The sequence below is a fragment of the Mytilus galloprovincialis genome, chromosome 6, assembly GCF_965363235.1.
Source record: "Mytilus galloprovincialis chromosome 6, xbMytGall1.hap1.1, whole genome shotgun sequence".
NCBI classification, from domain to species: Eukaryota; Metazoa; Mollusca; class Bivalvia; order Mytilida; family Mytilidae; genus Mytilus; species Mytilus galloprovincialis.
The window spans coordinates 7,437,288-7,453,517 of record NC_134843.1 but is presented as its reverse complement, the minus strand read 5'-3'; the positions used below and the strand labels follow the sequence as shown (position 1 = coordinate 7,453,517).

Sequence of the window (16,230 nt, the reverse complement as noted above, 5' to 3'; positions counted from 1 at the left end):
GGTTACAGTCTACAATGAGACATCATTGGCCCAACATGGAACAGATCAGTCTAAATTATGTTTATGTCCGGAATCTCATTTGGATGTGGAGGAAATTAAAAAGACATCATTGGCCCAACATGGAACAGATCAGTCTAAATCATGTTTATGTGAATCTCATTTAGATGTGGAGGAAATTAAAAAGACATCATTGGCCCAACATGGAACAGATCAGTCTAAATCATGTTTATGTCCAGAATCTCATTTGGATGTGGAAGAAATTAAAAAGACATCATTGCCCTCACATGAAACAGATCAGTCTAAATCATGTTTATGTCCTGAATCTTCTTTGGATGTTAACAAGATTATCAAAAAATTAATGGACTACAACATAGATCTACAACATCATATGGTGCGATATGATGAAATATCTATTTCAAAGGAACATATGATAAAAATTACAAAAGAACTAGAGGAATTGATTCCTTGTTTACTTATACCCGAGATCCTGCCTAATTTACAAAGTCTTTTGAAATCTGACGTACATTCATACATACTGGTACAGCTTATTTTTCATCATGTATTAGCTAAATTAAATCATATAGCAAGAGAAAACTTTATAGACTTTGCGAAAACATTTTATAACACTAGGAATTATCATATTTTAAAGATTTACTTTGATCTGTATTGTGACAATACAGAACCAGAAGTCTTCTTTAATTCAATACATGAAGTATGGAAATATCACCATTCTATTGAGTTCGCACTGAAACTACTATGCTGTAAAAGATTGTTGGAAAATAAACATTATGATATATTAAACCGTTTGATACAAAATAATGAAGAATATTTTTCGATTAACCATAACAGCTTTGGAACAATTTACAGATTTGCTAAAATTGATTTATGGGATGGATATGCTGTTTATTTAACTGTATTATTAATTCTTCTCTGTAATTATGTGACCTCCAGGCAAACAGAAAAAATTGAAACAGTATTGTTGATTGTTTCACACATATCATCTTACTCATGCACATCTGTAACTAGGGGCAGTGAATATTTTATGCTTTTTACACTAAGTGTAAACCAGACAAATTTTATACCATCATTAATTAAAGTATTGCTGAACAGACCTGAACTTCATTATCTCAGATCAAGTATAGTATTATTATGTAATGACAGATTACTGAAGGTGGATTGTCATAATACATATAATAAGTCAATGGATTGTATCAAAGCTAATTCTCACTATATCCTAAATTTACCATTCCTTTTGAAAGCGAGAGAATGTGATGTGAGACAAACACACTGCAAACTTCTTCTGACTTTATTGCATGCTAATGTGATGTGTGAAGATTTAATAAACACGAATAATGTGCTGAATAGACTACAAGAGTTCAGACATTCATTACTTCAATCAGCAAATATAGCTTGTGCCTGTTTCCAGGGCAAACAGAACTGCTATCTCAGGGAACAAATGTTTTATGACAGAAAAAACACAAGTAGATTTAAATCTTCTTTATTGTCACTTACTATAAATAATTTAAGAAATAAAGTCGTAAAAGAGAAATTAGAACCAGTTTGGTACCTGAAACCCATGATAGATGCAGTAGAAAAATACTTAGAGAGTGGGGAAGATTTACGGGAAGAATTTATCTCATTTATTGAACAAATATCAGCACACAATGAGACTGGATTATATGATATCATTAAATCATTGTGTGATCTAGAGATGCAACCAGAAATACAAGATATGTTTATCCAAGGACTTACTGAGTATATACATGTCAAATGCAACAAACAGAACAGTATTTATTCAAGATTATTATTAGATATAAACATGACATGTTATAAAGGAGAATTCTTAAAAAAACTGACAATAAATATGGGAAAACTTTTACTAATTGATGTAGATACTGGTAATGATGTTGAGAAAATTATTTACCGCTGTATCTGTATAGTGAGACATGAAAACAAAGAAACAGATATTGCAAAATACCAAGTATATTTCACTTTCATTTCAACAATGGATGCAGAAGATAAAATGTTGAAAATGTCAAACCTTAGAAGCTTCTTACTTATGCTTATACTTCTAATGATTTCCTCTGGCAGTCAGCACAAGAGTGCAAAGTTAAAGAAGTACTTGTCGCTGAAATATGCCTATGAAGATGCCATCTTGTATTTATTGTGGTGCTCTGGAGATGTAGAAATCAATCCTGGACCCACTCGTACAAAATTAGAGGAACAAGCAATTGCAGTAAAAAAGAGAAACTGGACTCTTGAAATGTGTACAATAACTCTCAAACTATTAAAACATAAGGCATTGGATTCTCAATTTAATGGTTTGTGGATAGAAAAACCAGATAACTGGCAAGAACTAAATGCTGACAAGCCATTTTATAACCCAAGAAAAAAACAAAAGAGTAAACAATTAAGTGACAAGACTGACAAGGAACTCCTTAACTGTTTACTCAAAAGTTGTGATGGGAAGAGTATAACATTGCCATCTAATTTTCAAAGGGAAATAGATGCATGGAAAGGAGAAGACGTAAAACTTCTTCTTGAACTCTGTGTTACAAGAAAGGAAATAAATTCTATTAAGAAGTCAATTGAGTTATTGATCATGTATAGGGACACTGCTGAATTAAAACAAAGTCTGAAAAATTGCAATTTTTCTATATCTTTCAATCATGTTGGTCGTTCAAAAGACTATTCAGATATCATAAGGAAATTTGCAGTAACATTTTGTAGAATTAGCAAAGGCTTACCTATTTTGAAAAAAAAAGAAGGAATTTGGAAAACACCACCACATGACTGGAACCCCAATAATTTGTATTATGATCCTTGTAATACAAGGAAAAGACGGGAAAAACACCTGGACCAAAAATTGGTTGATGATTTATTATTATACTGTGAGAAAAAATCCATACCTATACCATCTGAACTGCAGCTAGTTGTAAAAGCATGGAAATTAAAAAACAACAAAGAAATATGTAAACACTACACAATCTGGTCAAGCATGGCAGTAATACAACATTCTATAAAAGATCTTGAGATAGAGGGTTTACTAGAAAAGCCAGATGTTCAACAAAGCTTGAAACAAATAGGAGTTTCACTTCACTGTGAGAAAAGTTCAAATCAACATAACAATGACAGTACAATTAACATAGATAATAAAAGTAAAGTTTCAGGACTTCCTATGAATTCATTATCTAACAACCTAAGAGGCACTTACTCAAGTTCTTCTTTATGTTCGACAAGAGACTCAGATATTGATTGTAGTCAACATCCATCTGAAGCAAAGGCCCTCACCAACAGTCATTCAACGAAGTCTGTGATAAAATGTTCAAAACCTGAATTCCAAAACCAGCCAAGTACCTCAGGTTGTACCATTTATTCCAAGAAAGCTCCCTGTCAAGACAATAGAGTTGATTTACAATCCACAGATGAAAGATTGGAATTTTCTGACAGTCACACAATTTTGCCTGAGATATCACACGAAGAGACTCACTTTCAATCAAGTACCTTAAGTTGTACTACTTATTCCAAGAGAGCTCCCTGTAGAGAAAATAGTGGTGATTTACAATTCACAGATGAAAGGTTAGACATACCTGACAGTCACAAGTGTGTGTCTGAGATATTATGTCAAAAACCTGACTTTCAACCAAGTTCCTCTGGTTGTTCTTCTTTTATTAAAAGACCTGAGTGCCTAAATGTCAGAGAAAATGTTCCATCCACTGAAAGAATTCAGGTAAATTTACATTTTTACTACTTAAATGAAATTAACATCTGGTATGATTTTCCTTGTGGCAAATGGAGAATAAGCTTGCCTAATGAAGTGACAAACATTGTGTTATTTTACAGCTATCTAATTCATAAATTGACAGGTTACAGCCAGACAGTTAAATTTACTGCTTTTGCAGATAGCTAAGTCTGACAGGGACAACTAGACATACCAACTTGGTATCAATATTAAAATATACCTACTAAATAAACTCATCATAGATACCAGGACTAAATTTTGTATATACGCCAGACGCGTGTTTCGTCTACAAAAGACTCATCAGTGACGCTCGAATCCAAAAAAAGTTAAAAAGGCCAAATAGTGCAAACAGAAATCTTTTAACAAACAAGCGCATTAGTACAGTACCTATCAAAAGTTTGGGACATCAAATTTATAAAATGTTTATGAGCACATAGCTAAGATCAAAATAGCAAACAGATCATAAGAATGGTTTGCCTTAAAGAATTATAATCTATATTACAGAAAAGACAGTTTAAATTCTTAATCTAAATGCTGGTAATATAGAACTATTTTTTCAGAAAAAAATGTAAATGTTTCTTCAGGCTTGCAACTGATCTATAAGAAGCCAGTAAATTTCAAAAGAAACAAAAAGAGCTTTTTTAAAATTCTGAATGAAAGACAATATAACTAGCATATTTATAATATTTTTTTAGAAAAGACGCAGGCCAAGTAGTGAAGAGAGATCGGACAAGAGACCAAGATTGCATTCAGGAAATGAATCTGTAAGTGTTAAAATTATACTTTATTTTGGATTCATTATTATTATCATAATAATAAGTAAACCACATATCTAAAAGGTTTTCTTTACAAATGTATGCAAAATTATCCAGAACAAAGAAATAAAGTATAAACGAAAATGGAATGTTTCATCAATACATGAAAATTGGTTCACAGGAAAAACATTAATTCTTGGTAATTCTCTGAGGTTGTGTGTTAGAATAATACAAGATGGAAATTAACAAATCAAGAACAATTTTAAAAACCAAAAAAGCATTCTATTATTAATCAATGGTTTACAAATTGTCCTTTCACTGTTTTTCAGTGATGAGTAATTATTATAATCATGCAGAAATTCCACCATGAAAACCTTTTTTCAAACTAGTAACTCTGTTGCAGCAAGCATCCACATCATCAATCACCAGATGTTATGGTGGAACTATCCCTTCATCTCATTGTGATTCAGATATTGCAGACCAATGTGTAAATAGTACTGGTTATATGGAGGACTCATCAGACCAAAGTTCAAATCGAATAACACCTCCAGATAATGTAAGGATAAATATATCATAAAAACTCATTAAAATTTAAAAAATAATTAACAAACAACAATCTCTAGTTAAAACAGGTGAGCTGTCCTCTTTTATTTTTTAATTTCACACTTGTTTGTAAAACACAGATTACAATGTATGCATACCTGTCAGTGTATATAACCCTCATATCCACCAGACACTGGCAGATATGTGTTAAGCAGATTCAAAGAAAAAGACAAATGCTACATGCTTAACACAAATATTATTTGATAAATTCTACAACAAAAAAACGTGTTTTTGTGAGTTGTATTTAAATTTTGTACCAATCTAATGACTTAAGGTAGTTCAGGTGTATAGAAAAAAAGAGTTATCTCTCCTTAAATGGCTAATTTAAATATTTGATTCTGAAATTACAAATATTTGGTATTTGTTAATACATTTTCAATAATGCAATGAATCACTAAGTTTTCCTTTACATAAATAAACAGTGTAACCAATAAATTGCAAATCTGTCTTAAAATTTGCAGATTTGGGCAAAGAACTAGACTGATTATGTACTGTGATTGTACAATTTAAGATGGTGGTATACCATTAAACCACCTAAAGTCTTTTCCTACTGATTTTTGAAGCTCTTATGCTGTCCCAGGTTAAGGAGTCAAACTAGTTTAACCACGTCACATTCCATATGTGCCTGTCCCAAGTCAAGAGCCTGTAATTCATTAGTTGTTGTTTTCAGACCTTTTATGCAGTGATTAAACAAGTATACATGCAGATTGCAGTTTTATCATTTTTTAACAGATACAAGACACAGACTCTTCAAAAGATGATATATTTGATCCGGAAGATGAAATTCCACAGCATTTAGAGGAAATCATAGATAGGTATATCATTATGAGCTGTGATAATCTGGAAGAAAATCTGGAAGAAAATTTTGGAGAAGACTTGGAACATATAGACAGACTATTTGGAGAAGACTTGGAACATATAGACAGACTATTAAAATTGTGGGAAACATTATAAATGTAATGAACCATGTTAATGAACCACTAACATACACAATAAGTAAAGCTCAAAACACTTTTACTTTTAAACAAAGTATCAATTAGTACTTAACACAGTCCTGATAAGATTCTGTTTTCTACAATGTATTATTTTGATTTGTTTATTTGTTTATTTGTTTATTTTTAGTTTATTTTTAATTTTTTACTATAAATACCTTTTATACAGTTTCATACTATCATATTATTATAATACAATGAACTAATTGACTGTAAATTAACTATGTGTAAATATCTGATTTTGATTGTGTTGTGGTTTGTATATGAGCGTTCAGGGAATATTGGTTTGTTGTAACTAACTGTGTTTACCATCTGTAAATAAAGGATGTATCATATTCATCTATAGGCTATTCAAAAAATCTATTTTGGGTGTGTAGTGTTATAAATTTACGTCCTTACAACAGAAGTTCTTAATACAACCACTTCAATTTCAAATCAGTTAAATGTTCTTTCTCAAAAATCCCCTCTTTGAAGTATTTCTGGATATTTTCATCGTATAATGAAATCATTGTAAGCAATAGTTAGAGCTAATGAAGTTTCCTATAATTCATCCCAAAAGTAGTACATCACACAGATTAAGTATTTTTGAGAAAGCACAGGTGGGATTTTTTAAATTTTAATTTTTTTACAAAATTAAATAGATATTTTCAAATTGAACTGACAAGAAAAAAATGATATCATCATTCATTAATTCTTCCTTAAAATAAGAGATGCATCTTAAAGCATTTTTATTTGGCTATATTTTTTCAATTCTTTAGTAAACTGGTTCACTCTTTCTTATCTCTCAAAGCTTACTGTTCATGCTGTTATTTTGATTTTTTTATCCTCTCAATGTTGGGGATATTTCATATAACAATATTTCTTTTTGTAGTTCACATATGTCATTAATATATTTTATGTTAATTTTTTATTTTCTATTTCAATAATTATTAATTTTTAATTTGTCTGTAATATTTTGTTATCAAGATGTATTGTTGAGTTAGTTGTAATTCAAATTATTACATTGGTTGCAATGAATTACATTGATTTCCTAGTTCAATAAAAAATGATAATTTCACATGTGAAATAAATGTGGTTATTTCACTCTCTGACATCATAAAACAATAGGCGTTGTTAAGACGTCGATAACGGCAGATCAAAACAAATTGTGAATGCGTAGAAAAAAGATATAGTTCCTTTAATACATGTTTTACATTAATTTAAAAAAAAAAAAAAGCCATGTGCCAATGTAATAAAAAAAATAACTAATTAAAGAATTCAAATATCGAAAAATATACAACTCGTGACTGAACAACACTGATAATTAACTCATGCGCTATGCGCATTCATGAATTAATGTGTTGTTCAGTCACGCATTGAATATTTTTCTCTATTTGAATTCTTCGATTAGTTATTCTATAAACATTTTGTAACAATTTGATTAAAAGGTGATATGAAAATACTCAATCGACAAAATGCAGCATTCCAATATCATAAAATTTGAAATTCATAAAATGCTGCATTACAATTGTTCATCTTGCAGAAATTCTGGGAATTTATTCAGTTATCTCCCCTTGCAAGAGATATTACATTATTTTTGAGTTAAAAAATAAACATGTTTATTTTTATTTCTTTTACATCAAATGCATAACATGTCTTAAACATCCCACACAAAAATTAATAAAAATTTTATAAAAGTATTCAAAGTAGGACTAAGTGTTATTCAGTTACTCTAAATATTTTGTAGCTTATGGTCACTTAGGTTTATTTCCATTTGAATGTCGAAATTTTACATTGATTTTTGATTTGTAGATCACAAAACCCAATTTGTTATTGATGTATATATATAATACGTTTATTTTCATTTGCTTTTTCAATCATTGTTTATTTTTGTTGTAATTCAAAATATTTTGTATCAATAAGAATATAAGGAGATAATGACATGAGAATAACAAAAGGCAGCAATCCAACAACTTTCCTATTCTGATTATCTTATAATGCTATATCATAGTTGCTCATCTTACATAAGTTTAAGAAAATTTCACAGTTATCTCCAATTGCAAGTGAAAGATATTAAAATTCATTTTCTGAGTCAAATCAATTTAACATGTTTATAATATTTTTACTTTTTTTATATAAAAAATACTACATGTACATGCAAAATTTATTTTGAGTTTTCTAAGTCCAAGTATGTTATTGACTTCTTTAGCTGCTTTAAAATATTTTGTATTGAACTTGTATTTAAGGCAGCAATCTCAAAACACACCATACCTTTTTCATTTGCTTATATTTAAAATTTTATAATTTGGTAATTGCTAAGACCTGCACATTACAGTTACATACAGAAGGAAATCTACAATAAATGCACATTTTCCAAGTAATATTTAATTTCCTATATCTGGGACAAAAGGTTTGACTGTCATTTCTCTAGCGACTGTAAGAGAGTAGTGTAAATAGTTGTGCTTTTTGTTTTATTGCAATTTGTCTGTTAATATGATGTACTTTAGTTAAAAATATTTAATGAAATCGTGAGACAATCTTATAATGAAGGCAAAATAGTGAAATGTAGGTTTAGATTTTTAAGATTTGTGAGATTACTTTTCTCCAACTTTTACTCTTTTTTTTCTTTTAAATTTTATTTTTCTATCGCTTATTTAATAATGTAGTGTAATGTTTATAAACATTATGTTAAATAAAAATAAAATTCTTCTGTTTAATTGTCTTTCATAAAAAGATAGTAATTTTTTGTTGCTCTGATCAATTTCATTTTCTATTGCTACGAAAACAAATTCAATAATGTAAATGTTTTCTTTTCATAATTTTTTTTATAAAGAAACCTCTCACATTTCATTACTTTCAACAATATAAAGATCTGTCTGTTTTCACATCTTAACTGCATACATATACAACTAAAAACAGAGAATTAAGTAGCTGTAAGTACTCGTTAAAGAAAATAAAACAATCTTTTTAGGTGCCTCTGTAAATTCTATAATATTTTGTGTGCATTCATTTCTGCAGTTGTTTAACTATAGACAAAAACAAGAGAATACTCATTCAGGAAATTTTGTTTACCACAAGTGTTAACAAAATTTAAAATAACAAAACAATGTCAAAAGGAGTAGGTCGGTAAGGGCTGATTTTGGCCTCAAAATTCAGGTTCATCTAACGAAGGTTTTTGGACACTTTTTAAACACTTAAGTGTCTATTTAAATTGATTCGATTAGTTTAGGTGAAAGATTTTAACTGATTAAGTCATTAAAAACGCTCTGATTCAAGCTTAAATATGAATCAAAGAGCTGAATAGCTCTGAGGGGAAAGACGGCCCTTGTTTCTATTTCATTTTGGGGGGGGGGGGGGTTATCTTTTGATAGTCTTCATATAAAGAATGAAAAAAAAGAACAGCTAGAACATGTGGAAGGTTGACACTTTTGGAATCAATTGTTGTTTAATGTAATTTCATTTCTTTAGTTTAGGATTCAATTTAGACCAATGGAAGAGATCTGCATCTTCTAAATCTAAACATACAATTAAAGTTGATAGTTTAATTATCTAAAATCCAACTAGTTGAATTCTGTCATTTAACAACAACTACAATTATTTTTGAAATCTTAATAGTGTACGACTGAACTGCAGGCTAGGGCCATTTTCCATTTTTTTGTGACAGTACTCTTAAGATTTTAAATTTTTTTCTTAAGAAAGTTAGGACTGAAAAATCTATTCAGTTTTAAATTTCCATTGATAAAGTTCCCAGTTACATATCTCATCACAGGGATACAAGTACTAATAAAAATAACAATATGATTGATGTAAACTGTGTGAAGCTTGTTTCCAAATCCTACATTTTGAAATATTTGTAAAATTTCATGAATAAAGAGGTTTAAACTACAAAATGCAACATTTGTAAATTTTTTTGTAACTATTACAATGATTATGTTGGTACACAAAATTTAGTTTTAATGGAAGACTACTTATCATATACTAAATGTCACATTTTAAGTATTTTTTTAAGTGGATAATTAGCTCATAAATTAGGTGCTCCTGAATTGGAGGAAGATTCTCAAAACAGAGATTTACAGAAAAAAATGGAAAAGATCGTTTCTTTCCCCCATCTCATGTAGCCCCTCAGACTTCCTGTTTACTTTGAAAGGTGTTGACCTAAAAATTAAAGTTTTGCATGTTGATGTTTGAATCATCTACAGCAAACATCATTATGTTTAAATTTAACAAATACTATTTTTTTATAAGTGCACAATCTTTGAGAATGATTTAAATAACCAGTGAAGGATATCCCTGCTTATGCGTAGTGTGGCATTCCAACAATGACATCACTATAAAATATAATGTAGGTTGGATATATTTAGAATATCTCGTCAAACTGATTTTTCCGGATTGTAAAAGAAACGTAAATAGTGTAAAGGAGAGCTCAATATACGATAATTTCAAGAGAAACAGAAGGGAAATGTGTAAAAAAGTGTTTATTAAAGTCAATTTATTCATTTGTGTCTCCCCATCTCATCATTCTCATTAAGATTTGTTGGGGGGTTTTCAATGCTATAAAAACAAAATGAATGATGTGAGGGAATTTCACTCTGGTCAACCCCATTGGGGATTGACGGTTTGAAGCAGTCTTCCCCAAAAATCTATCAAATATGCCAAAAACGTCACTTTTCAGATGGTTTTAGTCAATCAAAGAGCTGATAGCTCTGAAGTGGAAGAAGGTGAATAAAAGGTAACTTGAATTACCATAAAAGCAGCCCCACTTACCCAGGCTGCTTTGTTCCATTATCGTTAAAATGTATTTTTTTTCTTCAAACAAGAAAAGGTCATAAGTACATGGATTTCCCATCCGTACAATCATTTTCTATGTTCAGTTGACTATGAAAATTAGGTAAAATCTTTAATTTGGCAGTAATTAAGAAGATCATATCAAGAGGAACACATGTGTACTAAGTTTCAAGTTGATTGGATTTCAACTTCATCAAAAACTACCTCGACCATAAACTTTATAACCAGAAGCAGGACGGACGGACAGACTAGAAAACATATTGCCCATAAATGGAGCATAAAAATAGTAAGACTTGTTACATACCTGCCAACTTTTGAAAGTTCCCATATGGGTTTTTACTGCACAACAACAAAATTAAAGGTTACAATTTTTAGCGATGTATTTTGCAAGATCTGGATTGTCTAGAAAAAGTGTCATATTTGTATGAACTTACATGACTTACATGCCTTTTCCTTAAGTCTGTTTGCATAAATCTAGTTATATATTAAATCTTTGCATAATTCTAGTTATATATTAAATCGGTAGAAAAATTATACGTGAAGCTAGCAGAAGCTAGACTATTAGCCTAGTTGCACATATTGTATGTTGACTTCCAACCAGTTGTAAACAAATTTAATATATAAACTTCAATTTAATCCTTGAAAGGAGGTCTAAATTAATAAAATAATTTATAAATTTTAATTTTTTTATTTGTCCAAAATCATTTAAATTCATTTAATCAACATCCTTTTATGATTATTTGATTAAAATATTAATCATTTATAGTCTTTTTACCATTTACATTTTTAAAAGCAAAATAACTGAAAACAGGATAAAACAAAGGGAAGTAACAAAAAAGTATTTCAATATTCCCAATACACATCGTTTTGATAACACAACGGCAGTTAGCCGGAGGTAAACATCGTTGATTACCAGTATGTTTGACACCCAAGCTGTCAAGTGAAGCCATATAATTATACATCTTCTTTGATGTTCAGGTAAAATTTAACACAGGTGTCAATTACACCCGTACAGTAGTAAGAAATGAATATGGCGTCTGAAAATTTCATACACGGGAGTTTTTTCTCCTAAACGGGAGGTTCACATGTATGTTACGAAGGGCATCTAATTCACATGACAAAGGAAACCCATGAATAAAGATAACACTTTATATATCCTTTTTATTTATATAAAAATAAAATCTTCTTGTCTGCAGGATTGCAAATTCGTAACTTCAAGGGCGAACTTGTAAACAGGGCGAGTTGTACCGATACCAAATTCACGCATGCGTAATACAAATATCTACAGTTAAAACATCCTGTTACAAGTAAACAAATTACGTTCATCTGGATAAGATGAAATCTAATAATTTACATAAATAAAAGGGTCATATTTACGATAGTGATTGTTTTACAATCATAATTTACAAATTAAATGATTCAGATGCCCAATCATGTGTAAAAATCGGTGTCAGGAAAGTTGTTTTGAAATTGTAATACACGAAATGAATGCGGCATACGGAGACTCAAAGCCAATGGTCGGCCCCTTAAGTCTTCAGAAGACTTGACGTCTTCTTCCACTAAAAATGAAAGTGGCCGCTTCCGTGTTCATCCTCAACCTTTATATATGTTTTGTATTATCATCAAATACAACTTACATTTTATTACTATGAATGAACACGAATGCGGCCACTTTCATTTAAGACAGAAACTGTCCAAAAATTAACCAAAATGCTAAAATTCTGAAGATTTCAGTAATTTAGCATGACTTAATGATGCTGGAACGCGATATTTGTGCATTATATTGTCAAAAACAGCTCATATCTATGTAACAGAAGCGTTTTACTTTCCAAAATATAGCTTAAAGATTACATTTTCACAATTTTCTAAAACTGCTATATTTTGGGGCCAAAAAAGGTCTTACTGAACCTACTTCTTCATTTTGTTGTCCTTTGTGAATAAAAATACTTCATCGTCTGACATTTTTGTTTTTATAATGTCTACAAAAATAAGTTTTCTTATTGATATGTATATATATTGCTTTTAACATAGTTTTTTTTTTAATAAATAATAGTTTGAACATTTGTTTTTGTATCTTATATAAAAATATTGGTATTTTATAGGCTAAAGCAATGGTCTTATCAAGAGTATTACAGAAGGTACAAAAATGTATAACATACAAGCGTCTGTGGATTCATTTATTTTCATTTGTACCAATTTTCATGGATTACCAAACAACTGTATTTACATCTGTATTTGAATTGGTGCTTTTACAAAAGTGAGAAATTAATAAAAATAATTAATCCACAGAATACCATAAGAGTCTATAAGACAGAGTTTGGGAAACTACTGTACTTCCTTTGTACTCTTGGGTAATGTTTGCACATCAGGCCACCACTTCAGTTTGTGAAAACGTGACTGTAATTGTAACATATAGGATATGTGATAAAGATTTAAGATTATGCAAGGGAAATATTGTGGTATTCAGTACCTTAGTTATGTATCATGAATTCTGGTACTTACCAACGACAGGAGGCTCTACTTCTCGAACTTTAAGTCTGTTATAAACTTTATCATGACCTTCACTATTAAAACCATATCTATAATGACAATATAAGTTAATGAATTTGAGATAGTTTCTTGAGTTGTCATCTGTGTTATGGATTGTCATTTCTTTTCAAAATAATTTCAACATTGGTACCAAAATGATGAAGAACATTGCTTTTTAGAAATACACTTGCCTGTAAAGTTGACAGCAGAGGATATTTTTCACGACCATCTGAACATTTTTTGACCAACTATTTCTGACTACTGATTATTAAATTCCAATTAAAGATATTCAGAAAAACAAGTAGTATAAAAATAAGGAGATATGGTATAATTGCATACATAGAACCTTTTTTATGACAAGATTTCAGTATTTTTTTTCATTGTTTATAGATAAAAGAAGATGTAGTATGAGTGCAAATGAGATAACTCTCCATTCAAATTTTTAATAAGTTTTTTTACATTTTCCATTCCCATAATGTGTTAATTGAAATATATATTTCTAGAAAAAACTAAAATGTTGAAAGGAAAAAACTTATTTTCAAAAGCGATTGTGTATTTCTTATGCTTCTAATTGGTGACTTGTGATAATTTTATACCAATACAAATCACTACAGATACCTATTAATAACTGCCCTATCCTCTTTGAGTCTGAACACTCTAGGTTTCTCATTACCAGGTTGTGGGTTAGGTGTGACACTGCCAATTTCTACAAAACTAAATCCCATTTTTAACATGCCATCTACAGCTTCTCCATCTTTGTCAAAACCTGCAGCTAACCCTACGGGACTAGGAAAATCTCTGTCAAATACCCTTGAAGCCTGAAAATTTTGGTAAAACACATGAATTATTTAGTTTTGGGTATTTTATGTAATACTTTTGGTACTTTCACTTTAATATTTTAAATATATTTTTAGACTTGTGGTAATTTAGAGGTCTTCATATTATATAGTAACTTGTCTGTCGAAAGAGAGGTTGTAAACTGACCTCAAAATGTTTTATTTATTATTTTGGTGCCTTATTTATATATACATTAAAAGGCCAGCTGAGGGACGCCTCCGGGTGCGGGAATTTCTCGCTACATTGAAGACCTGTTGGTGACCCTCTGCTGTTGTTTTTTATTTGGTCGGGTTGTTGTCTCATTGACACATTCCCCATTTCCATTCTCAATTTTATGGTGTATTAAAAAAAATGTATTTGGTTGCTGCATGTACATGGGAGAAAATTTTCCCTTTTATCCTTACCTTATCTTGGAGCTCCTTTTTTTGGGTTTCAACTATGAACAACATAATATCTTGAAAGTTTATTAGAAAATTTTCAAATGGGAATAATCCTTTCATATTTATTGTCTTCCCTATCAACTATCTATCTCATTTGTATGTACTGACTATTCGTTGTTCTATTTTGTTGTATTTTATTATTTTATTGTCAAAAAAATAAAATCATTGTAATAAATGAATGAAATTTAAAACCTGCAAAAATAAAGAACTTTTATCCCTATTTCTATTTCTATCCTCTACATCTACTCCTATACATATCTGCAAGAGCTAAATTCTGCAAAATTACATAGATTACCTAAAAAAGGTTCAAGAGTTCACATAAAACAAAATACCAGTTTTCAATGGATAAATATTATCAAATATAAAATAAATTTGATGCCAACATACACATGTACAAGGATGAAGGTTGGTGCCTGTTGAAATGTTTAACCCAACTGCATTTGTTTGAACCTGTACTAAGTCAGGAACCTGTTATTTGGTGGTTGACGCTTTTTGATGTGGTCCATAAGTGTTTCAGTGTATTTTTTTATAGTTTACTCTGTTTTCCTGTATGAATGGTGTAACACTTATCATTTTTTGGGGCCATTTATAGCTTGCTGTTTGATGTTAGCCTTAGGATTGGGTTGATTGTCTTATTTTGACCTATAATAATAATAATGGTTTACTTTTCACAATTGTGACTTGGATGGATAGTTGTGTCACTGGCACTTGCACCACATCTTCTTAAGATGAAAATTTAAAGCCTGTGAAAGCCTTTAATATATACAAACCAGTACTGGATGTGTTGTAATCTTTGATTTGGGTACCAGTTTATACTTTGCTGCCTTCACTGCCATCTTGTGAGATGTTTCAGCATCAAACAGATGAAAAAATGGCATTACATACTCTTTGTAAAACTTCTCGTTTCCTTTATATATCTGATGTCCAGCAAACATAACAGTACCACCAGTTGTAATAAAAAAGGCATCTTTCAGCAATTTCTGAAGTATAAAATAAAACATTGTAATCAATGAAACATTCATACAGTGTCATGATAAATGTAAATGAAAGTATTGTTAGTGGTGTGATCTAGTCATTTTTTTCTGATTTTGTTTCCCAATAATGAATATTATTCCTTCTTAATAACCAAAGTTAATAAGATAAATATCGAATGTTAAAGAGTAAACATAATGAATTATGACAAACTGTTTTTTTTTACAAGATACATCTATAACTATTGTGTGAGGTCAGGTATTTTCTATTCAAATCACACTAGTTCTAGGTGAGGTACATTTGTATAGTTCTTGGCAAAAAAAATCAAGAAAAGAGAACTAGTGGACATATAACCTATAATGGTTTACTTTTTTTTAAATTGTTATTTGGATGGAGAGTTGTCTCATTGGCACTCACACCACATCTTCCTATATCTATATAAAGCTTGATTTTGAAGGGGCTTATCAGAAAATCACCCCAGACCAAAAAATCTGAAAATGGGGGACAGCATGCATATATATACAGTGAGATTTGTTCAAAAACTGCCTTTACACAGTATGTCCAAGCTGCACAGTGTCAGTGAGCTTTATGCAAAA

The 16,230-nt window shown here is 30.2% G+C and overlaps 2 protein-coding genes across 5 annotated transcripts in view; one reads left to right on the top strand and one right to left on the bottom strand.

Moving 5' to 3' along the window:
- LOC143078820 (dihydroorotate dehydrogenase (quinone), mitochondrial-like) overlaps positions 1–16,230 on the bottom strand; it is a 59,495-nt gene that overhangs the window by 42,009 nt on the left and 1,256 nt on the right. For all 4 annotated transcript variants that reach the window (XM_076253803.1, XM_076253805.1, XM_076253804.1 and 1 more), the window contains exons 2-4: positions 15,433–15,642; positions 14,004–14,203; positions 13,359–13,435 (exon numbers count right to left, since the gene is read on the bottom strand). In XM_076253803.1, coding sequence (XP_076109918.1) covers positions 13,359–13,435; positions 14,004–14,203; positions 15,433–15,642 — 487 coding nt within the window. The remainder of the gene's footprint in view (positions 1–13,358; positions 13,436–14,003; positions 14,204–15,432; positions 15,643–16,230) is intronic.
- On the top strand, positions 620–8,316 carry LOC143078819 (uncharacterized). The gene is made up of 4 exons (XM_076253802.1): positions 620–3,730; positions 4,438–4,506; positions 4,901–5,053; positions 5,833–8,316. Exons 1-4 carry the CDS (start codon positions 1,043–1,045, stop codon positions 6,052–6,054), a joined length of 3,132 nt encoding a protein of 1,043 aa, XP_076109917.1. The 5' UTR covers positions 620–1,042; the 3' UTR covers positions 6,055–8,316.

Excerpts from the sequence above, each read along its gene's own strand:
- LOC143078819 (XM_076253802.1), top strand. The coding sequence starts at position 1,043 with ATGCTTTTTACACTAAGTGTAAACCAGACAAATTTTATACCATCATTA. Across the intron at positions 3,731-4,437 it reads CATCCACTGAAAGAATTCAG|AAAAGACGCAGGCCAAGTAG; the intron begins GTAAATTTACAT and ends ATATTTTTTTAG. Across the intron at positions 5,054-5,832 it reads GAATAACACCTCCAGATAAT|ATACAAGACACAGACTCTTC; the intron begins GTAAGGATAAAT and ends ATTTTTTAACAG.